Genomic DNA, 26282 nt, shown 5'->3' on the forward strand with positions numbered 1-26282 from the left:
GCCCCTTTAACATATTTGTTTTTCGATAGTCTACAGAACAAACCATCATTATACAATAACTTGCCTAATTACCCTAACCTGCCTAGTTAACCTAATTAACCTAGTTAAACCTTTAAATGTCACTTTAAGCTGTATAGAAGTGTTTTGAAAAATATCTAGTCAAATATTATTTACTGTCATCATGTCAAAGATAAAATAAATCAGTTATTAGAAATGAGTTATAAAAACTATTATGTTTAGAAATGTGTTGAAAAAAATCTTCGCTCCGTTAAGCAGAAATTGGGGGAAAAAATAAACAGGGGGCTAATAATTCTGGCGGGCTAATAATTCTGACTTCAACTGTATTATAATGAATTTCCACAGATGCAGTCTCTTCGACTCCTCAGTCAAAACCAACCGTCTCAGATCTTCCTCAGTATGGGTGACAACATGCGGCCGACCCAAACTCTGCACCAGCGCTGCATCCGTACCAATATCAACTTCAGCCAGAGGCGGGACTGTCCCAACAACCGCGTGCTGAGGCCACAATACAGAGGTCTGTGTAACACACACACGCAGCATGTGTGTCATAAGAGCACATTGCACACATGCTGCGCTCAAGAAAGCATGAGCTAATTAGACACTCATCATTATCGCTCTTGAAACAGATGGAATCGAAACATTTATCTTTGTGAATAAGTGTTACGCTCCACAAAGAAAGTTTTGTGACAGCACATTCTCATCTCTTTCCAGTGAATGAATGGCTTCTGAAATAAAAGCTTGAGGTGGATTAGTTACTTCAGCAGGCTGTTTAATATATGTGTATACATTTATTCCCTAACACATTCCAAGACGACAAATTATTTGGTTAAAAAACTGGGGTAGTATTAGAGAGTGTGCTTGTGTCAAATCAAAGAATGATCCAAAAGTAAAAACTGTATTTACAAAAACTGCATGAATTCTATATGGAACCTGACTGAACAATTAGAGACGTGACTCTTCTCTGTAGGCATGTGATAATCCAATCAAACAGAGCCAAATATAGCAGGAGGTATGAACCTTGACTCATTCGTGTTGCCAGCTCTTGCTGCAAAAAACAGCCAACAAGAATAAATCCATAAGCTGGAATGAATCCAAGTAACTTACTTAATATAGGTAATAATAGCAAAATTGGTTACCAACATCTGACCACTCTAATAATTGTAATAAACTTGATCACTTTATTTGCTGTGCCTAAACAACAAGTCTATAGACACTTGTGTTAAGCAAATATGGCAATCCTGCAAAGGCACACATATTACATCTGTTGTCTATAGTTTAGCTCAAGTTGTACAACCTAAGAAGAGTTTGGTAGTGTAATATTAAATTCAAGTCAGTTACCAGAGCTTACCACAGTGACAATCATCCAGTCTTGCTCAATACACACTTAACAATAATTTAAGGAATCGACTTGCCTATTTAAATTTGTTTGTCACTCCTGAAACTTTTACAGTTCTTTTTTTTTGTTTTACATTTTAAACTCTATCTGGATAGCTGCTTATTTTAGACATTTGCTACTAAATCGAAATTTTTAAGACAACATAAAGCCAAAGCAAGCCAGGAGTTTATTAAAGCGAAGAATTGGAATATTCTTAAATGGCCAGGTCAGTCACCAGAATCTAACCCAATTGAATATGCATTTCAGTTACTGAAGACTAAACTTCAGACATAGTTTTTTAAAAATGCAAACATTTAATTTTTTTTTGCACTGCTTGATTTTTATTTGCAGTTCTTTTTTTGTTTGCAAATTTCATTATTATTTCTCAAAAATAAATGTTGGCTTTGCGATTTTTGGAGATTTGCATTTATTTTATTTATTTTTTGCTAAATACTTTATTTTTTGTTAGCAAAACTTTCTTTTATTTTGCCAGTATACAGTTGAAGTCAGAATTATTAGCCCCCCTGAATCATTAGACCCCCTGTTTATTTTTATTCTCCAGTTTCTGTTTAACAGAGAGAAGATTTTTTTTCAACACATTTCTAAACATAATAGTTTGAATAACTCATTTCTAATAACTGATTTATTTTATCTTTGCCATGATGACAGTACATAATATTTCACTAGATATTCTTCAAGACACTTCTATACAGCTTAAAGTGACATTTAAAGGCTTAACTAGGTTAATCAGGTTAACTAGGCAGGTTAGGGTAATTAGGCAAGTTATTGTATAACGATGGTTTGTTCTGTAGACTATCGAAAATTTTTTTGCTTTAATGGGCTATTAGTTTTGACCTTAAAATGGTGTTTAAAAAATTAAAAACACTTTTATTCTAGCTGAAATAAAGCAAACAAGACTTTCTCCAGAAGAAAAAATAATATCAGACATACTGTGAAAATTTCCTTGCTCTGTTACACATCATTTGGGAAATATTTAAAAAAGAAAATAAAATTCAATGGGGGGCTAATAATTCTGACTTTAACTGTAAAGCTCTAAATTGACTCCATAGCAGAGCATTTAAAAGGAGAAAACCCAGCTTCTGGTGATGTCCATGACTTTAAGATTTCAGGCTGTCATTGCCAGCAAAGGGTTTTCAACTAGTTTATTTTCAGTTATTTAATTTGTCCAATTACATTCGGGCCCATGCAATGAAGGGTTTGTGTTAAATAAAAGCTTTAGTTCTTCATATTTTTATGCAATCTTTTTGTTCAACCCATTGAATTAAAGCTATTGGCCCGTCTCCACTGAGTGGTACGGTATGGTTCCGAACCGAATCGTACCATACCACTTTTTCGGCACCCTTTCGAAAGGGTACCTAAACACGAGAAAGGGTACCAAAAGGCGAAGCTAGACGCGCTGCTGAACGCTATAGAGGAATTACCAACCTACGTCACACATGAAATCACACGGGTCCAAAAAAAGACCGGCTGCAATAGCAAACATGTTGTGTTGTGCAGTAGGATGCCAAATTCAAAAGTCCAAAACTAGAAAACATAACATTTACCATACACCACACTGCTTTAATGCCAACCGCAGACGTCTTTGGCTAAAAGAGAGCTGAATGAAGTGAAACGACCTAATTAAAAATGCTTGACTGTGCAGTTGTCATTTTATATCAGGTAAGTTCACGCTATGCTGAATCATACACATTTCTCGTTTTTGATTGCATCAATGATTTCAGCAAAATCAGTTAAATATGGTTAATTAAACTGCGGACACTGAATGGTAAGAATGAACTGTGAAAGTGTAAGTTATTAAGGTAAAGTTGGTTTTATTATTCACACATTTATTCAGTGACAACTAGTGACACACTCCCTATATCATTTACCACGGCACTTTGAATATTCGCTCTAAAAAAACCTGCAAGTGTGACTCGAAAACAACATTAACACTGTTTATTTGACTGTAACAATGTTGTATTTTGATAGTCATTGGCTCCTAATATGATTTTTTCTGTTTAGAGTTTGCAAATAATACTTTTATGAAATTATATTATTAAGGAGAAAGTCTGAATATAAAACCAACTTTGCCTCTATGTTTAAGTTCACATACCCTGCCGTACAGGTGAAGTTCACTGTCAGAATGCAGTCATTTGCTTGTTGATGATTAATTACCCAGGCCTTGTACAGTTCCGTCTTCTTTTCTTGTCTTTGGCTAGCCAGAACCTCGTTTTTAGCACTACATAGTGTTGAATCTGGTAATCATGGAGCATTATTTCTTGCACATGACCACACAGAACAACATTGTAGGCATCCAAAGACTTGTAGGCCTTTAACTTCTCTCTTGTAAAAACACTTAGAGCTTCAATGAGATTGTATATTTCGGGCTGGATGCTTGGTTATTTCGTCTTATCCAGTATTCATTGGGAGCATGCTGTTGCAGATGGACCTGTCAGATGAACGCCGCTCACTTTAACGTTAATTTTGCAGAATCACTGTGCTTATCACTCAGTGACAAGCTGTTATAATACACTTAAAGCATTATGTAAATAATATATATAATATGTAATGAATATAACTAATTTCTGAGACAACAACAAACTCTGTACGCATCGGATGTCATTCCCTCGCTGTAAATGCTAGCGCTCCTGTTTTTTTTTCTGCCACCTCCCTGCCTGCGCATCCTGAATGTTTACAAACATGGTAATTCATCTATTGGTTTACAGAGATACGTCATTCGCTCACGCAACATGCCAGAATGAAAACAATACACAGCCGAGAGAACAGCGTAATTATATATACATATAATAACGAGCCATGGTCAACCTGGGCTTAAACAAACCCTGTCGTCATCTTGATGAACAGCCACAAAGCCAAAAAGAAGAGCAGATTTTACCCTGTGCTACGTAGTTTTTTACGAGCCAGTCGAAGCGCGAGCGTTTCGCTTTCTTGTTTACGCTCGCCGCACATCTATAAAAACTTTTTGAGCTGATGATAATAACGTGTGCTTGATTATTGATGTGCTTTTGAAACCCGATCCTGTCAGAAACTGACAAACGTGAGAGTGACACGCGAAGAAATAAAACAGAAGCCGGGAAAAAAGAGCACATTATTTTTTCAGCAAACATGAACAAAATGCCATATTTAACTATTATCTTCATCTTTTGGACTAATATGAACTGTGAATGACGGAATTATTTTCTAATGAGAGGTTACATGTGCTGCTGAAGATTAAAGACACAGATGAGAGGTTTGCTCTGACTGTGGGCTATATTCCGTGTTGTTTTGAACCCAAATAAGGACTAAATGTATGCTGTGTGTAGTTTTTCTGTAGTTAGTAACATATCGGAGACTGTAAGGGGCTGTATGTGTTTATATATGCTCATTTTTTTATTTATTTAATATAATTACAGACGTTACAGTAGGCTGTTTCGCACTGTCATTGATTGGCAGTTATAATCAACTCATGTTCATAGAAAAGTTAGTAATAAACATTTATACAGAAGTATTCATGTGTGTAAAGCATCTGTTTTGTGAGAAGTGCTTCTCGTATGATATGTGAGTGACCCGTACAGCTTTACTGTAGACATTTCCTCGAGCGAGAATGACATTGACTAAAACTTTCTGTCATACACCACGCCCACCAAAAGAGTACCATTGGTACCCTTTTAGCAGTGGAAACGCAAACCTGGTAAAGGTGACCCGGACCGTACCGTACTGTACCAGTCAGTGGAAGGAGCCATAAAAGACTGCACCTCAACTGTATCTAGGTTGTTTCATCTAAAATGTATTAGTTCATTAAATTCATTAATGTATAGAACCCAAAAACTCAAAATTGTTGTACACAAAAACTGTGTATATGTATGTATATAACAGAGGCCAGCTAGTGAAGTGCTGTGATGCTAGAGGTCAGGGTCTTTAGCCTTCTTGTTGGAGCAGCCGACTCCCATACAAAGAATCCCCGCTTTGATCCCAGCTCAGAGAGAGTTGGGTGCAGTAGGACCGGTGGGTTACATGTGGGGGCTTGTCTGGGATGGGGGTGAGATTTAGGAGGGTGAGTTTAACAGAGGCCAGCTAGCAAAGTTCTGTGCATGTACCTCACTTCTCTGACCTCTAAAGGTGCTCTAGCGACAGATGCTAGAGGCCATGGTCTTTAGCCTCCTTGTTAGAGCAACCGACTCCCATACAAATAATTGCCTGTTCGATCCCAGCTCAGACCGAGTTGGGTGCAGTAGGATGATATATATATATATATATATATATATATATATATATATATATATATATATATATATATATATATATATATATATATATATATATATATACACACACACACTCTTAAAGTCAGACTTATAGCCCGTCTTTGATTTTGTTTTCTTTTTTAAATATTTCCCAAATTATGTTTAACAGAGCAAGGAAATTTTCACAGTATGTCTGATATTTTTTTTTTCTGGAGAAAGTCTTATTTGCGTTATTTCAGCTAGAATAAAGGCAGTTTTTAATGTTTTAAACACCATTCTAAGGTCAAAATTATTAGCCCCTTTAAGCTATATATTTTTTCGATAGTCTACAGAACAAACCATCATTATACAATAACTTGCCTAATTACCCTAACCTGCCTAGTTAACCTAATTAACCTAGTTAAGCCTTTAAATGTCACTTTAAGCTGTATAGAAGTGTCTTGAAAAATATCTAGTCAAATATTATTTACTGTCATCATGGCAAAGATGAAATAAATCTGTTATTAGAGATATGTTACTAAAAGAAATGTGTTGAAAAAAATCTTCTCTTCATTAAACAGAAATTGGCGGAAAAATAATTCAGGGCGTCTAATAATTCTGACTTTTAACTGTATATATAAATTTATTTATATATATATATATATATATATATATATATATATATATATATATATATATATATATATATATATATATATATATATATGCCCAGTCTTGATTTGAGTGAATTGAAGCAAAAAATGCATTGCATGAGAAAAATATAGATTTTTCTTTTATGCCTATCTTTTTTAAATAGTAAACGTAAACCAGAATTATATCAAAACTTAATTTCAACTTTTAAGGCAATTTTCTAAATATAGTATTGTATTTTGTAGATTTCCAAGTAGTTGTTTCATGTTCTTCATGTCATATCCTAATAAACCTTAGAAAGCTTATTTATTTATTTAGCTTTCAGATTATGTATAAATCTCAATTTCCAAAAAATGATCGTTATGACTGTTTTTTTAGTCCAGGGTCACATACTGTATGCAGTAGATGCTTATTCAAAGCTTTTTTTTTTTTTGCAGGATTCTTTGATAAATAAAAATGTTCTCTGAGCTTGTGTTTGACAACACATTTTCATCTGCTTTCAGTGAATGAATGGCTTCTGAAATAAAAGCTTGACGTGGATTAGTTACTTCAGAAACCTGTTTGACGGACAGAGGATGATGGGAAACATGCTGCGAGGTGAAGACAAAGGACTTCAATAAAATATATGAAATTACTTTTTTACTTGTTTATATATATATATAAATATCTCTCAAAGACATTGCTTAGTGCGTTGAGTCAGACAGGACTGGTTGCTTCATCTTCGCTTCTTGAAGTACTGTTTACTCTTATTGTTTGCATCTGAAAAAAGCAGGTGCATTCAAGACTTTTGCAGCGAATGGAAAACTACCTTTGCTCTATGCACAGGGATTTCAACTTTACTTGGACACCAGGCAAACAAAAGGATTTCAAGCCTATATCTTGGACTTTTTGGAGCATGTTGCCTTCTCTACGTAAGTGTTTACAGTGCTAAATGGATTGAGTGAGTATCTGCCCAATAAATCTTTGAAGTGGTCATTGTGAATGTTTTTCTTTACTCTGTTTATGAGCCTGAGGAAAAGCACAGAGCGGCAAAGCTGATGCCAATGGACTGCCAATCAAGTTAATTCAGTCTGTCGAATGTCGTTGAATAATATCATGAAAAATGTTGACAGCACTCAAATGGGAAGGATTCAGATTTAATGAATATTTATGGGGTGGTGCATTTGTAATAAAGTGTGCGGCAGGAAACAGGCCAGTCTGGTTGGATAAAAATAACAACTGCTCTATTTTGCTGGATTTAATTAAAAATATATAGAAAGTACTCTTAGATTCTAGTGCAATTTGTGTTAGATTTAACCAATACATTTACAGAGAAGACTTAGCACAGATTTAATGTTTCTAGCATGAAACTTGGGGTGCATACGTGATGTTGCATTTTCACTGTTACACATTGAAAATTGAACATGAACACATGAAAATTAGTATTAGTATAATTAGTATTGCCATCATTCAAAATGCAGTAAACGGTTGAACATTTCTTTGTCTTTCATAATAATAATAATAATAAATAATAATAATAATGATGATTACTTACATTTATATAGCGCTTTTCTAGACACTCAATGTGCTTTACACATTGGGGGAATCTCCTCATCCACCACCAGTGTGTAGCATCCACCTGGATGACGTGACGGCAGCCATATTGCGCAAGACCGCACACAGCTGATTGGTGGAGAGGAGACAGAGTGATAAAGCCAATTATGATATGGGGATGGTTAGGAGGTCATGATGGACAGAGGCCAGTGGGCAAATTTGGCCTGGATGCCGGGGTTGATCCCCTACTCTTTTTCAAAGGACATCTTTAGATTTTTAACAACCTCGACCCCCTTTTAATGTCTCACCTGAAAGACAGCGCTTTCTGAGCAGCATAGAGTCCCCCTCAATATACTGGGGGTTAGGACCCACACGGAGCACAGGTAGAGCACATCTGCCATCTCTCACTAACACCACTTCCAGCAGCAACCTAGTTTCCATATGGTTTTCCATCCAGGTACTGACCAGGCTTGGAGAGAGCTAGCTGCCGGCAACTCTCTTGATGGACCTCTTGTTAAAAAGCTGCTGTGTTATTCTATATTTTACATTTTTGAGGCAGATCTCAAAACTGTCCTATGATGTGACTGTCTCAAGCACAGTCTTATAAATTAAAAAGAAACAAAATCCTTAATAAATACCTCAGGACTAATTTTACAAATGGCTTTTTGTAAATAGACACAAATAGCATTTTTTTTCATCCTATTTTTTTCTAACTACCCACATACATAAATTTGAAGTTAAAAGAAAAATCTGTTAAACAGATTACCCTTCATGTTAGAGCTGCAGAATATATCGTTTCAGCATTATATCGCAAAGTGCACATCCGCATTAGTCACATCGCAAAGATATGCAATGCTGAGTCTAAATTATAGTTGACAGAGAGCTACAGAATTGTATTTACCACTGTAATTATAGAATTTATATGATTTATGCACAAAAAATTTAACAAAAAAAATTTATGCACATCCTACTTAAATTTTTTTTCTTGTTTCTAGTCCAAATATTTACATTTCAAAGTGAAAACAAGATTATTTTGCTTACCCCACTGGCATATAATTTCTTTAAAACAAGCAAAAAAAACAAACTATTTTCACTTATTTCTTCTGACGGTGAAAACTAAACTATATTTTTTACTTGGTGTAAGAATTCCTTTTATTATGTGGAATAGAAACAAGACAAAACAAATTAAGAAAGGCATTTTTTGCATTGTGGTTATTACATTTTTTACCTGAATACTGTTAGACTCCCCAGAAAACTGTCAATTAGAGCTATTCAAACCAACTTCTGAAACTGTATTCATATCAAAATGTTTATCACAGAAAATTAAAACTTCGCAATATCCGCTTTTTCCAATATCGTGCAGCCCTACTTCATGTATATATGTATGAATCTGTTGATGCATCACTGTTATGGATTGTTTGGTTTGGTTAAAAAAAAGCCCAAATTTATTTAAATTTTACTGTGTTTGTTTGCAGTCATTCCTGGTATGATGCATTTTGGATATCATAACACTTAAAGTCATTGATTTTTTAAATGTATGTGTTATCATAATATGTACAATTTATTTTAGTGAAATATATTCACTCAAGCAATTATAATGCCACATTCTGTGATCATCACCCTGCAAAAAAAGGAGGAAAAATATTACTATATATAAATATAGGGGCGTTACAGGGGTGCAGTGGGTAGCACAATCGCCTCACAGAAAGTAGGTCGCTGGTTCGAGCCCTGGCTGGGTCAGTTGGCATTTCTGTGTGGAGTTTGCATGTTCTCCTTGTTGGTGTGGGTTTCCTCCAGGTGTTCCAGTTTCCCCCACAGTTGAAATACATGTGCTATAGGTGAATTGGGTAAGCTAAATTGTCCATAGTGTATGTGTGTGAATGAGAGTGCATGGGTGTTTCCCAGTGATGGGTTGCAGCTGGAAGGGCATCCGCTGCATAAAACATATGCTGGATAAGTTGGTGGTTTATTCCGCTGTGGTGACCCCTGATTAATAAAGGGACTAAGATGAAAAGAAAATGAATGAATCAATGAATAATTCTAAGTATATTTCTGGCATAACATAGTGAACAAAATCAGCCATGATTGCATGCAATATTATGTCAGCAAGATGCCCTGGCTGCAGTATTACACACATATTACACACACAAGTCTGAACACAATATTCTAAAACAGAAGGTCTGTCTAAAACTATTCTAAAGCCAGGTTTATTCAGTTTATTTCTGTTAACTTTTTCATATTCTCCAAAACAGGATGGACATGTTGAGGTTGACATATTCGACTGGAAATAAAATGGATGACAATACAAAAAATATCAAATAGAAACAGAGGCTCCGACTCACCTTACCCGTCGTTGTCTAGTTCCAAAAGAGTGATGACAACTGTTTAACATTAAGCATTGTATTGTGTTCTCAAAGAAATTGCAGCATTAAAACTAGAGTATAATAAAATTTTTTCAGACCAAGTCAGTAATATGCTATTAAAAATAAAGCAAAAGCAATTTGAGCTGGGAGACAAACCAGATAGGCTGCTCGCGCGTCAGTTAAGGAGTATTCAAGCTAATAGAGCCATTCACCAAATTAGGAAGGAGGATGGAACCCTAACAACAAATCCCAGTGACATAAATAAACGTTTTAAGGAATTTTATGAGGCCTTGTATGAATCCCGAGCTTCCACTGAGCCTACAGCCCTTTCCCACTTTCTTCAATCACTACACCTCCCCAAATTAGATGAAGCAGATCGAGATGCCCTTAACACAGAGATAACTTTAGATGAAATATTTGAAGCCATTGCATCTTTCCCTAGCGGTAAGGCTGCCGGACCTGACGGCTTTGGAATTGAATTTTATAAGAAATATTCTCAAAAACTTGCCCCATTGATGCTGAGATTATTTAATCATTCTATTGAAAATCAGGAATTTCCACAGTCAATGTATAATGCAAATATTTCACTAATTCTTAAAAAAGGAAAAGATGAAACAGATCCAGCATCATATCGCCCCATAGCTCTTTTAAATTCAGATCTGAAAATTTTTACTAAGATCCTTGCAAACAGATTAAATAAATGTATAGCAAAAATTATTCATCCTGATCAGACCGGTTTCATTCCTGGGCGCTTTTCATTCTTTAATGTAAGACGTTTAATGAACATTTTATACTCAAAACACGATTCTGCTTCAAATGTCGCCATCTTATCCCTGGACGCCGAAAAGGCGTTTGACCAAATTGAATGGAACTATATTATTGCAGTGCTTCAGGAGTTCGATCTGGGAGAATCATTCTCTTGCTGGGTGAAAATGCTTTATGCCAAACCTAGGGCTTCGGTGCTCACTAATTTTGATAAATCTTCACAATTTGCATTGCATAGAGGCACTAGACAGGGGTGCCCACTCTCACCCCTGCTTTTTGCCATAGCTATAGAACCCCTTGCGACTGCTATTAGAAACAACCCACTTATCTTTTCACCTAAGATAGGCCAATTAGACCATCACATATCACTTTATGCTGATGACATTATCCTCTACCTACTCGATCCAGAACAATCCATCCCACCCCTGTTAGATTTATTGAAAACTTTTGGAAAGTTCTCTGGTTACTCTGTGAATTGGCAAAAAAGTGAACTCATGCTTGTATCTGACAAGACTAACCAAAGCTTTTTACAGAACCTACCTTTTAAAATAGCAGCAGACAGTTTGAAATACTTGGGGGTTATCATACCGAAAAAATCAAATGATATCTACGAATTAAATTATTTAGCTATGTTAGAGAGCTTAAAGCTTAATATAGAAAGTTGGAGAACCCTTCCGCTGTCTATGGTAGGACGTGTGAATGCAATCAAAATGGTAACATTGCCAAGATTTCTATATCTTTTCCAAAACCTTCCAATTCTTTTGCCCAAAAAGTTCTTTAAAACTCTCGATTCGATCGTGTTACCATTTGTGTGGGGCTTTAAAGCGCACCGCATCTCCAAACTACATGTATGTAAACCCAGATCGCAGGGCGGATTAGGCCTGCCAAACTTCCAGTATTATTACTGGGCTGCGAACTGCAGAGCCTTATCCTACTGGAAAAAATCTCATCCTGCAGGGTCTGCAGGTGACATTTCATCTTGGCTCACCATCGAGCAGAGTGTTACAAACCACTCTCTTTCTTCTCTACTTTTTGCGGCGCCCTCACCATCGATAAAAGTAGTCAACACAAACTTTATACTTAGCAGCTCTCTCAAAATATGGTGTCAGATCCGGAAAGCATTTAAGTTGCCACCTACCACATTGTCCACCCCTATTGCTCATAATCACGCCTTTAAGCCATCACTCAATGACTCCACATTTTCAGTTTGGTCCAGTAAAGGAATGGTCACTGTAAAAGACTTGTACATGGATGGAAAATTTGCTACATTCCCTCAGCTGAAACAAAAATTTGATCTTTTACCATCACATTTTTTTAGATATCTACAGCTGAGAAACTATGTTCGTACATCTATCCCCCACTTTGAACTATTAGCAGATGAACATGATGTATATAAATTACTTTCTGCCTCTCCTGATGCCTCTAATTTGATTTCCCATTTTATAGACATTTTTAATGATCAGTTTGACATATCGACCTTGTATTTGAAAGATTCCTGGGAGAAAGATTTAGGTATTCAAATTACCAATGAGGACTGGGAAAAGTCTGTCAAGGTCATAAATACATGTTCTATTAACTCCAGACATCAACTAATCCAATATAAAGTAGTACATCGGCTTCATTATTCTAGGGTTAAACTTAATAAATTCTACCCCTCCATTTCCTCTAAATGTAACAAATGTGAATCTGCGGAAGGCTCTTTAGGACATCTTTTTTGGTCATGCCCAAAACTTTTTGAGTTTTGGAGCGAAATTTTCAACTTCTACTCTGAGGCTTATTCTTGTGACCTTGCCCCTGATCCAGCAATCGCTGTTTTTGGTTGGTCTGACTCACTTCGTGGGTTTAGTCATCAAATTAAAAAAGCTGTTCAATATGGAATGGTGTTAGCTAAAAAAATTTATTTTTTATTTATGGAAAAAGCCATCAAAACCACTTTTTAAATCCTGGCTTTTAGAACTCTCTACCACTTTACATTTAGAGAGGCTAAGACACAATCTTTCTGATAACATTGCCCGCTTTGAAGCCACCTGGAAACCCTTTTTTAATTATTTATCAAATGCCCAGGATAACAGTTTAAAGGTATAACCCTGTTATCATCTACAAGATCACCATATTGCCTGCGCCCACTGGCCTAGATATAAATGTGCAACATTGTTGACCCATGTATAATATTGGAGGAACTGGTGTAATAATGGTTTAAAATCTTTTTTTTCTGTCTTTTTTTTTTTTTTTTTTTTTTTTTTTCCCCGTTGCTTATGTTTTGTCTTTATAATCGTTATTGTTTTCTGTATCGCTCTGTGTTGTTATAAGAAAATAAAAATATAATATTCAAAAAAAAAAAAAAAAAAAAAAAAAAGCATTGTATTGTACGATCAAAAATCCAGAGATGTAAATGTGATATTTTTGTTAGCATATGTTGTAAAAATATTTATATATGTAAATGTACATATTAAAATCCAAATATGCTTAAAGTTTCAAATCTGCTGAAACTTTTAATGCAGTTATATTATTTCATTGGAATCCCAAGAATTCATTCATTCATTCATTTTCCTTCGGCTTAGTCCCTTTATTCATCAGGGGTTGCCTAAGCGTAATTTTATCCAGCATGTTTACACAGCGCATGCCCTTCCAGCTGCAACCCAGTACTGTGAAACATCCATACACAGTCATTCACACACATACACTACGGCCAATTTAGTTTATTCAGGAATCCCAAGAATTAGACAGTTAAATCAGACAAAATAGAGCAGTGTTACATTTTTTGTCTTTGCTGGTTCGAAAACAAAAACATATTGTACTTGTGAAATTTAAAAAGCTCTAGAAAACCTTAAAAGTGATAGTTATTCAACCAAAAATGAAAACTGTGAAAGTTTACTGGCTAATCCTTCACTAGTACCAAACCAGAAGAAGCCACTTCTGTTGAACACAAAAGAAGACATTTTGAAGAATGATGGAAAGGCCATTGAATTTTAGTATTTTTTTCTCCCTATGGATGTCAGTGGCTTCTTGTTTCCATTATGCTTATCCAGAAGAAACTTAAACAGGTGGAACAAGTGGAGAATAAATACGAGCCATTTTGGGGAACTAGGTAAGCTCTCACTTTAAATACAGTTACAAACAATGTATTCGGCTTGTTTGTCTAAAAAAAACTGCCAGCTAGTATCAACAAGTGCCATGAATGTTCTGCATGTTAGTTTTGTTACAAAGTCTGACAGATTTAATTGCTAAATCAGACAGACGGGTCAGTTGTACAGTTGGCGTCGATGATTTTCGCTAAAGTCAGTTTTTTGGTATAAATTGTGTTATATTATATTGTGGCCACTAGAGGGCAGAAATGAGGTAAACGAGGTCAGATGCTGCTCAAAATGTGTCACATCCTGGCGGAGCACCATTGAGGGAACAAAGGAGCTGGGGGTGAGTGTTCGCTAATATTCTTTTTTATTTCAAATGGTCAATTCCAGCTACCGATTTGTTATCAGGATTATAATATATTCAACATGCCAATTTGAACACGCTGTTTTTATTCACACGTATCGACATTCTTAAATCTTAAACTGCTTTCGGTCTTTAGCAATAGCCGTTAGCTAATGCTTTTCCGATAGCAGCGGGTTGAGTTTGTCAAAATATGGAATTCAAGAGGTCTTTAAAAGGTTGAAATCAATTCAGATAATGTATAACACATTTTCTGTTTAATTTGCGAACATTCATTTGACTTGAGGGATGTATTTTACTGTTATGCTGTCCGGATAGTGTTAGCCAGTTTCATTCATTAATATTTTTCATGTTAGCATCTGCATGGACTCCGCTTCATGTCATTGCGATGCTTATAACTCGCCATGTGTATCACGTGTAAATTACGTTATTTCTCCCTGATAACTGTTGTTTTATTATTCATCCATTGTAGCTGTCATCTATTTGTGTTTATCGATGCTTAATGTCTTGGCGAGCTGTCCACTCGCCTCATTGTGTGCGCCATTATCCGCATTCAGCACAGGCCTGAGATAGACCAACACAATATATAGTATTTCGCATTAAATCCATTTATTGGTGGCGATTAATAACACGTATGTAAATTGTGCAATGTCTTTGAGTTTCAAGATTTTAGCTAAATTGGTAGATGTCTTTTTGTTTTAAATGTCCGGTTCATCAAATTGCAGGTTGATATTTGCAGCTCGATGGAGTCCTGTTTTAGTACATATTGAAAGCATGCCTATTCGTCTAATGCGCTTTTGCCCTGTTGCAGAACCAAATGATGGGTATAGCGTGATATCCTCAACCCTACAATCAAGATGTCAAGTAAGAGCGCATTTCAATTGATTGACTAGACCCCTTGGTTGGTTTTTAGACCCCTTTGGAGCCCATCCATCTTTATCAGATTTTCAGAAATTACTTTATCAAAGAGGCTTTACTTTAGGTGTAAATATGGGTGTGCTAATATAATTTATTATTGCATATCTTGCTAAATATTTTATGCACCTTTAACAGATGAATGATAACAGATGTCATTAATAGGTAGGATTTACTCCTGGATGTTAATGTGATTAATTTAAGTTATTTTTGTGTCCCCTTCTTTCTGTGACAGAGCGGCCCCCCTATGCCCCTGCCCCCACCCCGGCCCCCACAACAGTAAGTATCCAGTACATGCCAATCATCCATATGGCCCCTCCCTCCCCTCCATCACTCAAACCCAAATAGGTTCCTTAGAGATGAGAGGATTGTGGGAAAGTCACAGAATCATGTGGGGTGGCTTTTTTATTACTACTTTTATTATTATTATTATTATTATTATTTTATATCTTTATTTATTTATTTTTTTAAATAGAAATTTGTTTTATGATATTTTATCAGAATGCAAAGTGCTGATGATTACACTTTAGGTTCTGAATGTAGTTTTAACCATGAGGGCTACATGATGTTGGTAGAAATGAAAGTTTATACAAAATAAAAAAAAATTCCAGCAAAGGCCACATTTTCTTGTTTTTGCTCCATTCACTGTAGAACTTGTATGTAAAATATAAACAAATATTTAGGAATATTTCAGCAATAGTAGTAAAATAAAGAGAATTCAATGGCTGTTAAATAAAATGTACTGCTAATTGCGCCTTAGTTAAGTTCTAGACATTGAATTTTTTTTTTATTTTTGGTAGTTTTCTTTATTATTTTTAATTAATGTTTAATAGTGTTAATTGCGTGAGTTCAGTCAATTTGATGTGCTTTTTGATGACAATTTTTATTTTTAGCTATTAAAACTTAAAAGTGAGTTTTATTTGTTTGTTTTGTTGCCATATTCACAATTAAAATCTGTTTGGAGCATAAAGTGTGTGAGCCTTAACACATTCGATCAATGTACTTTAAAATACATACTGGGGTTTTGAACACTTCTGGTTAAAATATTTGAAATGTATCTAAATCCCTGTCTGACTTTTAGTTTCCAGAGGTCCTATTACTGTCTAGACATGGACTGGTGTAAGATTCTTTCGTTATGATAACCTTGGATAAAAATACCACGGTTTTATGGTATTGTGGTTTCTGCTCTAAAATCTAGTTTTAAATGTGTGGGTAAAAAACTACAGCTTTTTTCCTCCTTTAAACGCATTTTTTGTTTGACGCATTAAAACACAATTTATTTTGAGAAACATTTAAAATGTTTTGGAACAGTAAACATGTCAGGATCAATAAAATGGCATATTTGGGTATCTTTTTTGCGGAACGTAAAAAAAAACCTATATATGTATGTAAAACGTAAAAATAAAAAAATCTTACATATAAAGTAGGAATGCTATAGCAGATAATTTTGGCAGTTTTAAAACCTTGACTTTTCAAAACCGAGGTATACCTTGAAAACGGTTATCATCTCATGCCTATTTCTGTCAGGTTAGAGATCGGTTATTCAACTCAAACGACACCTTGAGATCGTCTCAAAAAAAGCTCTGAATCCCTACTGTTTTAACACCTCATCGCGTACCCACCTCCACCACCACCCATAGTGCCTGTGGCTTTGCTACAAATGGATGTAGAATAATGCCAGGGTTGTGCTGCTATCAAAGATTGCTGCTTTTTGCATGTTTTATGCAAACCATGACAGAAAACGAAGCAGGTTCTTCTTTTTTTTCATTTTATTTGTCCCTTCCTCCCTTGTTTGTGTCATTTCTCATTCGTGTTTTGTCTCATTTGTCTCCATCAGCAAATGCCCACCACCCCTGGGTTTGTGGGGTACAACCCATACAGCCATCTGGCCTACAACAACTACAGGCTGGGAGGGAACCCCAGCGGGAACAACAGGGTAATGGTAGGATCTTTGCCAACTAGGGCCCTAGCAACAGCCGAGGGGCTAAAAGCCCAGCCGAGAAGACTCTCAAGCTAACTCACATGGCCTGAATCTCAAATAGAGTGAAATGCTTTGTACAGACTCATCCTGTCTGTTGGGTAGAAGAGTCAAGTTTTGGGTAGTTCTCAACTAGTAGCTTTCATAATCCTCCTGCTTCTGTCAAGCAGTCACTCTTTAATGTCTGGATAGGTTTGATTGAAGCTGAATTGTAGCTTCAGAGTGATTGCTTCTCAGAACTGTTTCCCTTTTCCCCTGTCGGCCATTCTATCACCTCATCATGCACGAGAGCTAGACGTCCGCTAGCATGGCTTTAGATGCCCGCGCCAGATGCCGTAACTTGGCATGGCTTCTTAACAAGCTTGAGGCAATTTAGCTGTCGGCTGATGTCATGCAAACCTCAGCTGGATCATTTTAAAAGACGGTTGCTTTGTGTCTACAAGAGCTTAATGCATGGCCGTATTGTTAATGTGCTTTATTTGGTTTGGTGTTCAGGTATGAGCGCTTCACGCTGTCATCGTTTCTTTCAGTTGTGCTGTTTTGCCTCCTGTCCCCTTTTCTCCATAGTGCTCCATTTATAAGAGTTGTCTGTCTTTGTGTTGGCCGCATGTGCTCTTTGTGATTTCTAATGCCCCGTTTGGGCTTTTTTTTCCCCCCTCTGCCGCAGAACTCCTCAGGGATCACCGTTCCTAAGCCGCCCAAACCGCCCGACAAGCCGCTGATGCCCTACATGCGGTATAGCCGGAAGGTAAGCAGGAAGGTAAGACACCCACGGTGTCTGCTTTTACTGCTTGTAAATTGAGGAGAGCACTTCTGCGATCAGCTCAAAGGCTGAGGGGCGGTCAGTGGCCTGACTCTGCCCCTTGTGATGGTAGACCCCAACATCGCTTCATTGCTTTCTTCTGTTCAACAAGGCTGGGAAGCTGACATCTTTTATTTCTGAACTACTCATTTGAGAATCTAAACTCTTTGCTCCATTTTTCTCTCTTCTGTGAGCAAGAAATGTTTCAAATGGCAAGGCTAATAGGTTTATCAGTGCCTTTTTAGCCTGCAAATATTCAATCTCTTTTTTTATTTCAAATGTAAAAATAATCAGATGCCTTACTCTTCTCTCCTGCTTTGCATTCATTTTTCTTTTCTTTTTTTTTTAAATAAATAAATGTAGTCAATTAGTGCTCTTTCTCTCTATCCTTTTGAGAAAAAATTGCAAGCCTTTCCCTCAAGGAATCCAGTGTGTTCTGTCAGCTCTGAGCTGACTTTTGTATCTTTTGAAGGTTTGGGACCAAGTTAAAGCCTCTAATCCTGACCTGAAGCTATGGGAGATTGGCAAGATCATTGGTGGCATGTGGAGGGACCTCACCGATGAGGAAAAACAGGACTATTTAAACGAATATGAAGCAGAAAAGGTTTGTTTGTTTGCTTTGGGTGCAATTTCAGGGTACCTGAGGGGTCTTAATGTCTTAAATACCAAAAAAGCTCAATTGTAGGTCTTAAAGCCACTGAAATATTGTGTTGTAGGTCTTAAATCTTTTTTTAACAGCTCTTAATTTGCCTTTGTTCATGTATAGCTTCCCAATCTGGCCATTAACACTCCCAATCACCAGCAATCCCAATCTCAATAAATCTTTAATTAAAAATAGCATTTTTAACTCTATTTACCATAATGTTTTAATTACTTTCCTTACAGTAACATTTGTTTAAAAGTTCTCCATTTTATTATTATATTAGTAAATGTATTAAAGTATAATCATTTTTTTCAATAAATTATAATCATTTACTGAAAATCTTTTCCAACTGGGATATTCGAAAAATAATCTTTAGCATTTAGCCTTGTATAAGGCTAAAATTTCTTTTATAATGGTCTTAAAAAGGTCTAAAGTCTTAAATGTAACTTGGTAAAACCTGCAGAAACCCTGAATTGAATTTTAAGGCTATTCCTTAAAGCACTAACACAACTTCTATCCCCGCAGATTGAGTATAATGACTCTCTGAAGGCCTACCACAACTCTCCAGCCTACCTGGCTTACGTCAATGCAAAGAACCGTGCAGAAGCAGCTCTAGAAGAAGAAAGCCGGCAGAGACAGTCACGTCTAGACAAAGGGGAGCCCTACATGAGCATCCAACCCGCTGAGGACCCCGATGGTGAGATGCATGTCACTGTTTCACATTTCAACATCAAGAACATAAATGTTTATATGAATAATGCGTTATTTATAAACTGTCAATTTGTTTAAGCTTGTAAATGTTTTTTAAAAATCTGTTTTTTCACATTAAATATCTATTGAAATGGATATGGCAATAAATAAAAGATATTGATGCATACACTAAAGAAATTCTCATTTTTTTTTTTTTTTTTTTTTTTTTTAGTTGAATCATATTAACTTTTCTAGTCATCTCAACTCACATCAGTCAAACTCTCAAAAATAAGCAATTAAACCTGATTAACTTATTGAAATAAGATAAGGTAGCATGAAAACCTGTCATGACTTTTTGCCATATTATTTGTGTAAATAAAAGTTTTAAAATAAACCCCTATTAAGGCCTAGAATATAGATGGCTATAACTTGGGGAATGTTAGATGTGAACAACTCTGATTGGTAGACTAAAACACATTTTCACTAAAGACAAATATAAAATAGGGACTTCTACTTACCTGGAAAACTTGGTTTCTGTCTAATAAAATAGTTTTTGATGTTGCTTAATAGAATAGGTTTGAAAAATAAAGAAGGTACGGGTCAATCAGGTGCTTCGGTAATGTTGTAGGTCTTTCATGGGAAAGGATGACAGCATTTGAGGGAGGAAAAAAACAAAAGAACTAATGTCAGTGTGAGGTGTTAATAAGGAGGCTTTGAAGGAGCATTCATATGGTTGTTCTTCATAAGGAAAATGTCTCTGTCTTCTGTTTCATTTATTTCCAAACATGAAATGTGTGTAGACTATGACGATGGGTTCTCCATGAAGCACACAGCGGCAGCTCGTTTCCAGAGGAACCACCGGCTCATCAGTGACATCCTGAGTGAGGTGGTGGTGCCTGATGTTCGCTCGGTCGTGACCACTGCTCGCATGCAGGTCCTCAAACGCCAGGTCCAGTCCCTCATGGTGCACCAGGTCTGTTGTGCATGTCAAACACCCAGACACAAAAACCCAAGATTTTTACATGCACCATTTAATCCTTGATTTGGTACTTCCAAACAGCGAAAACTGGAGGCCGAGCTGCTTCAAATCGAGGACCGGCATCAGGAGAAGAAGAGGAGGTTCCTGGAGAGCACAGACTCCTTCAATAACGAGCTCAAACGGGTGTGAAATTCGGTTTGATCGCTGAACTAATACCCCCTGTGTTTAGCCTGAGCTCAAATGCCAAGCACACTGTCAGTGATTGATGCGCTGTTTGTGTTTGTTCAGCTCTGCGGTCTGAAAGTGGAGGTGGACATGGAGAAGCTGGCAGCTGAAATGGCTGCTGCAGAAGAGGCGGCTCGCCGGAGGGCGGAGGAGAGAGAGCGGGAAGCAGCAGAGCAGGTGGAGCGAGCGGCTCAAGAAGAGCAACAGCCTGCCAGCGCCCAGGTCAATGCCAACGCAGAGCAGACCTCTGCCAGCGAGACCAAGGATGGAGAAGACAAGCCCACCCCAATGGAGACAGGTCAGAAATACAGCATTCTTGTCAGTTCAAGTCTTTGGCTGCACGATACTGGCAAAATATACAACATTGAAATAGAGATATTTCTTGCAATATATCATTTCCCTAGAGAAAAGCTATTTTTCAGAGCATTTTTGGTCTCTGTTTTTAGCCAAGTGAATCAAGATAATAATTTTCTCTTTGGTGCAGCCTTAAAAGTAATTTATTGCACATTTCTCTGATATGAATATTGCATATACTATTATTACGATGGCAAGACTTTTCTATATATTGTGTAGCCCAGCTTAAAATTAAAATTTGAATGATTGGAAGGGCCAATAGGTTTCCCAGATGGATTCCACTCATGTTAAAGTTGGGCTGAAATGGGGACTGGGCGATTTAATCAAAGTAATCAAAGTTGACATTCAGAACCAATAATTGATAAAAAAAAATTTCCAGGACATTTTTTTTTAAATTAATTTCCCTATGTGTCACGTGACCCCGCTCTGTTAAAGGCTGTGGCTGATTTATTCTTTTGAGGCCACTTTGCAGCCACATCTGCTCTGGTCAAGTTGGACGATGGACCCGTTCTTGAGCCTTACTTTGCACTATGTTGACAATGATTGGAAGCTGTGCCAGAGATGCCTTGAGACGGCATATTAGCCATTACATTAAACTATTATTTACATAAAAATATTTGTTTACTGAAGATTCAAGAAATGCACTGTTTAAAACATTATTTACAGGATATCCATAAGTTAGTTTATTTAGAAGAGAACGTAATTAAAATAATTTTCAAAAGTGCAAGTTTTCCATCTATCTATCTATCTATCTATCTATCTATCTATCTATCTATCTATCTATCTATCGATATATTTTTTTTATATATATACATTTATTTATTTATATTTATATATATATTTTTTTATATTTATGTATTTATATTTTTACATTATATTTTTATTTATTTATATTTTTACATATATATTTTTATTTATATTTTTACATTATATTTTTATTTATTTATATTTTACATTATATTTTTATTTATTTATTTATATTTTTACATTATATTTTTATTTATTTATATTTTTATATTTATTTATTTATTTATTTATTTATATATATATATATATATATATATATATATATATATATATATATATATATATATATATATATATATATATATATATATACATATATATATATATATATATATATAAGAATTGAAAAAAATGGTAGAATGACATTGGTTGGACGGACACTATTGTCTGTTGTGCAGAGTCTCTTGCTGAAGCTTCTGAAGGATCTCAGGAGGCCGAGCAAGGCACACCTGCAGCAGGAGAGAAAGCAGCCCAGCCTGAGCCTGCAGAGGGCGCAACAGACGAAGGCACCAGCGACAGCACGGCTCCATCTGAGAGCAGCTCCGGACCCCCAGCAGAACACCAGACCACCTCAGACAACACCCCTGAGGAGCGCCTGCCCACCCAGCCACAATAACATATCCACACACTCTCACCTCGCTCTGCGTAGAGTCATGTGTCCTCTAGGATTTACCGGTTAATCCTGTGACCTGCCAGTGCATGCGAGTGAGAACGGTGAAAATTACTTTTCTCCCCCACATAATCATCAACAGTGACAGCAGAATCTTAATTCACAGAGATTCACCTGTTTACTTGAGCTGAAGCCTGATGTTACAAGCCCACTTCAGTCATCTTAAGCTTTATGGCCATTTAAACGCCTTTTTATCTTTTTAAAGCAGAAATAACTTAAGCAGATGTTGTGTAAAATGTAGCTCTTTCATCTTGCGGACACCAAATGGGTTGTGAAAGCAGAACGGCAAGGTTATTTGCTGTTGCCTTACCATTCATCTACCTGTGGCATGGCCATTTTAGGCTGTATCTTTGTTTCTTTTCTTTTTTTTTTCACTATTTAGTAGTATTTTGTGGGCTCTAGTGTTTTTCTCTCTTTCTCTCTCTCACTCTATTCAAGATTTCTTTTGTATATTTTCTTATAAATAAAGCCATGCTAACATCTATGATTTTTCATCGCAACAGATTGAGCACACAGAGCAGAGGGACACTGTTCTGCTGGTGTCTTCATGGAATGGTATTATATTAAGTCTCTGGATTGTTGTGTTTTTGTATGGTTGGAAGGTATTCCCTCAATAAAGTGATTTCTATGTCTGTTTTAAATATCTGGTTCTTTTTTTTTTCCTTTTATCTTAGTAATTCATTTATTTATAATACATTTTCCTTTTTAAAGATATTATTTAAATATAAAATATAATAATAAAACTGCTTTTTTGTTATTATTGTGCAAAGTAGAACTATGAACTCTGCATCTGTTCTGGTCCAATACCCCATAAGTGGTTGCACTCTCATCAGTTTGAATAGAATAACTTTTGTATAGATTATGATCGAGACATTTTTCTTTTTTCCTATGATTACTGACACGTGCAGGAACCGAAATTACAGCAACCTAGACCACGCCGAACTTAAAAGGTACACTTTTAAATTGATCAAAAAAAGCGCCTATTTTTTATTTTGAAGGAGTTTATTATAACATAGACAACATATACAATTATTTTAATCACTTTCAGCAGTGTTTTATAAAATTCTAAGGGTTTTCTTTAAAATGATACCAAACTTTAGCATTTACACCTCTGCGTGTGGATTTAGGAAGGCAAAATCCAGACGGAAAGCCCAAAACAGCACTTGTCTTTAAGAGATTCATGTTTTGTAAAGTTTGGAGACTAATCTAGAAAATCTGTTTGTTATATAAAACCTTTTATTTAATATGAATGTAATTAAATAAAATATGTAAGCAATAAAACTAGATGCCTTACACTCAGAAATGGCAATAGTTTGCATTATTCAGGGAAAAAACATCTTTTGTGCCTGACATTAAAGTTGTCTGATTTTCGGTTTAGCTATTCTATATTAATCTTGCATCCGTATTAAAATTATACTGACAATAAAATCGTTAAGACAATAATCTGTAGAGACTGCAATAAATGTAATGGAAACAACAACAGCACAGCTTAATTCATAATTACAAACCACCTTGTTCTTTGGAGATTTTAAGCTTGTGCTCTTCATCTAGCAGAACAAAAAGCCCAACTGCATTAAAGGACATGATCAACCTATATTTATCTCCATCTAAAGGCATCTCCATAGCAACCATAGGGGGAAAAAGACTCACTCTGCTTATTATTCCATTAAACTGCAAAGCATTGCAGAGATCAGCTACTAGAAAAGGTTATGAGACATTTTAGGAACCAAAAGCCTTCATCTTAGAGTATTGAATGAATAATGCAAACAAGTGCAGTAAAGCTATAATGTAGGAATGATTTAATAATCATTTTAACTAAACCCAAGAATCATGTTCATTCCAAATCTGCATGACATTCTGTCTTCTGAATAATGCAAAAGAAGATATTTTGTCTGACTTTAAATTAAGTGACCTTAATAAAATGTTCATAAAAATAATGATAAAAAATGCTGAGTTCATTTTGTATTGCAAATAAAGAACATGTATGGTGCTTTTGAGGTGGTTAGGTTAGGAACAGGTTGGTATGGGTAGGTTTAAAGGTGGTTTAAGCTGTAAAATGGGTCTACAGTGTAATTACGTTGTTGTGTGTGTTATTTTGAATAAAATAAGTACAATGTCAGTTAAAAGGATATAATTATTATGTACTCACCCTAATATGGTTTATGAAACCTTTATGAGTTTATTTCTTTTGTTGAAAAGAAGATAATTTTTAAGAAAGCTGGTCGCTGGTACTTATTGACTGTCGTAGTAAGATAAACGTCAATGGGTCCCATCAACAAATCAGCATTCTTCAAAATATCTATTTTTGTGTTCAACAGAAAGAAATCAAATAGGCTTTGAACAAGTAAAGGGTGAGTAAATGATGACAAAATCATTTTTGGTTTCAAATATCATTTTTGGTTGAACAATCCCTTTAATGTCTATTGTTAGGACCTCTTAAACCAGAGATGCCCAAAGTAGGGTCCCCGGGCCAAAGTGGGCCTGTTGTAACCTTTTATTTGGGCCACGTCCCATCTGAGAGGAGAGCATGATGGAGAGGGTTGGGCGAATGCCTTTAACACAGAGATCGTCATTTCTAATTTGATGTAACAAGTTGTTTGTTTCATTGCTGAGCTACAAAAAAAGCAAATTGAAATTAGATGTTTCATGAAATGAATCAGATTTTTAAATGTAAATACTGTCAGTTGACGAATAGAGGACTATGTGGAAGACATTGGCAAGCAAATCATGGCAAAAACTAGTGTAATTTTGTTATGAATTAGATTGTTTTGTTTTTACTGTAATAAATTCATTATAAAATGTAAATTACTTTATTAGTTAATATAAAACAATGTTTGTTTTAGTAATTTTTAAACATTATTAAATTAATTAGGAAATTTTCTATAAATTACCCCAACTATTTTTTTCCTTCGGCCCACTAGCCTCAATCAAGTTTGGTTGTTGGCCCTTCGGGAAAGGTTTGGGCACCCCTGTCTTAAACCAACCAAAATCCAACCAACCAACGATCCAAACAAGCAAACAAAACAAACAAACAATTAACCAAAAAACCGCAGATACATTTTTCGAAGTTCCTCAAAAGTAGCATGCCTCTGTTTTGAAACATAAATAATAACATTTTTAAGCGAGCTCTTTCTACAAATGTGCTTTTTAACCCTTATTTACCAACAGGTGGCAGTATTTTATCTTGCTCTGTTTCGCAATGGTGACAAAAACACGTTTGTACGATCGATCATGCGCATGAAAATCAATTCATTTTTACCAAGAAGCTATTCAATATGTGTCTGAGGTTACAATCTTGGGGAACAGAATTCACAAACACGCACAGAAAATTAGCAAATGGCATGGTTTCGGAGCATGTAGGTATTGTGTGTGTGTGTGTGGGCGAGCTGCAGCAGAAAGTGTGGTGGGCGCAGAGCAGGTAAGCGCTTCTGGATGCTGTTAGCTTGTGGGCATCACCACTCACAGCTGATCTCGATGACCTTAACACTATATCTGCCGTACCACCCATAAACTACGCTCTTCTCGTTGCTTTTTTGCCCATCTCACACGCTGTTGTGCATTTAACAGTTTCCTCTGACTTTTTTTAACACAGGAAAATACAGTGTCAACCAAGCCAAAAAAGCGAACTTCACGACACTGAACTTCACAAGAGTACTGAAAGCGAAAATAAAGCATTTCGTCTAACGTTACAACAAAGATGAATTATTATGCAGCATCGATTTAAATCAAATTTAAAGATTAAAAACCTCATGAGAATGTGAAAATTGTTTTAAATATTGTTAATTTTAAAATGAATGAAAATTTGTTTACACACTGTCTCGTCATTTCATTGTATTTCCAATCTTTCTTTCAGAAA

The 26282-nt window shown here is 35.9% G+C and overlaps 2 protein-coding genes across 6 annotated transcripts in view; both read left to right on the forward strand.

Annotated features, from left to right (window-relative positions):
- ca10b (carbonic anhydrase Xb) overlaps positions 1 to 7238 on the forward strand; it is a 57545-nt gene extending 50307 nt beyond the window's left edge. The window contains exons 8-9 of one of the 2 annotated variants that reach the window (XM_056453814.1): positions 364 to 535; positions 6774 to 7238. In XM_056453814.1, coding sequence (XP_056309789.1) covers positions 364 to 535; positions 6774 to 6796 — 195 coding nt within the window. In that variant the 3' untranslated portion in view covers positions 6797 to 7238. Of the gene's footprint in view, positions 1 to 363; positions 536 to 732; positions 793 to 6773 lie in introns of those variants that run through there. The other variant, XM_056453813.1, reaches the window with a different exon arrangement.
- A 7041-nt stretch (positions 7239 to 14279) lies between these two features.
- smarce1 (SWI/SNF related, matrix associated, actin dependent regulator of chromatin, subfamily e, member 1) lies at positions 14280 to 23067 on the forward strand. Of its 4 annotated transcripts, none has more exons than XM_056453815.1 (11): positions 14280 to 14345; positions 15175 to 15227; positions 15514 to 15557; positions 17116 to 17220; positions 17924 to 18016; positions 18531 to 18662; positions 19227 to 19398; positions 20192 to 20364; positions 20452 to 20553; positions 20659 to 20893; positions 22155 to 23067. In XM_056453815.1, exons 2-11 carry the CDS (start codon positions 15221 to 15223, stop codon positions 22370 to 22372), a joined length of 1281 nt encoding a protein of 426 aa, XP_056309790.1. In that variant the 5' UTR covers positions 14280 to 14345; positions 15175 to 15220; the 3' UTR covers positions 22373 to 23067. The 4 variants fall into 4 exon arrangements, with proteins under 4 accessions (XP_056309790.1, XP_056309792.1, XP_056309791.1 ...); XM_056453817.1 differs by having other exon boundaries at positions 14281 to 14345; positions 17924 to 18004; XM_056453816.1 differs by having other exon boundaries at positions 14281 to 14345; positions 17116 to 17214.
- Positions 23068 to 26282: the final 3215 nt, after the last annotated feature.

The sequence above is a fragment of the Danio aesculapii genome, chromosome 3, assembly GCF_903798145.1.
Source record: "Danio aesculapii chromosome 3, fDanAes4.1, whole genome shotgun sequence".
Lineage (NCBI taxonomy): Eukaryota > Metazoa > Chordata > Actinopteri > Cypriniformes > Danionidae > Danio > Danio aesculapii.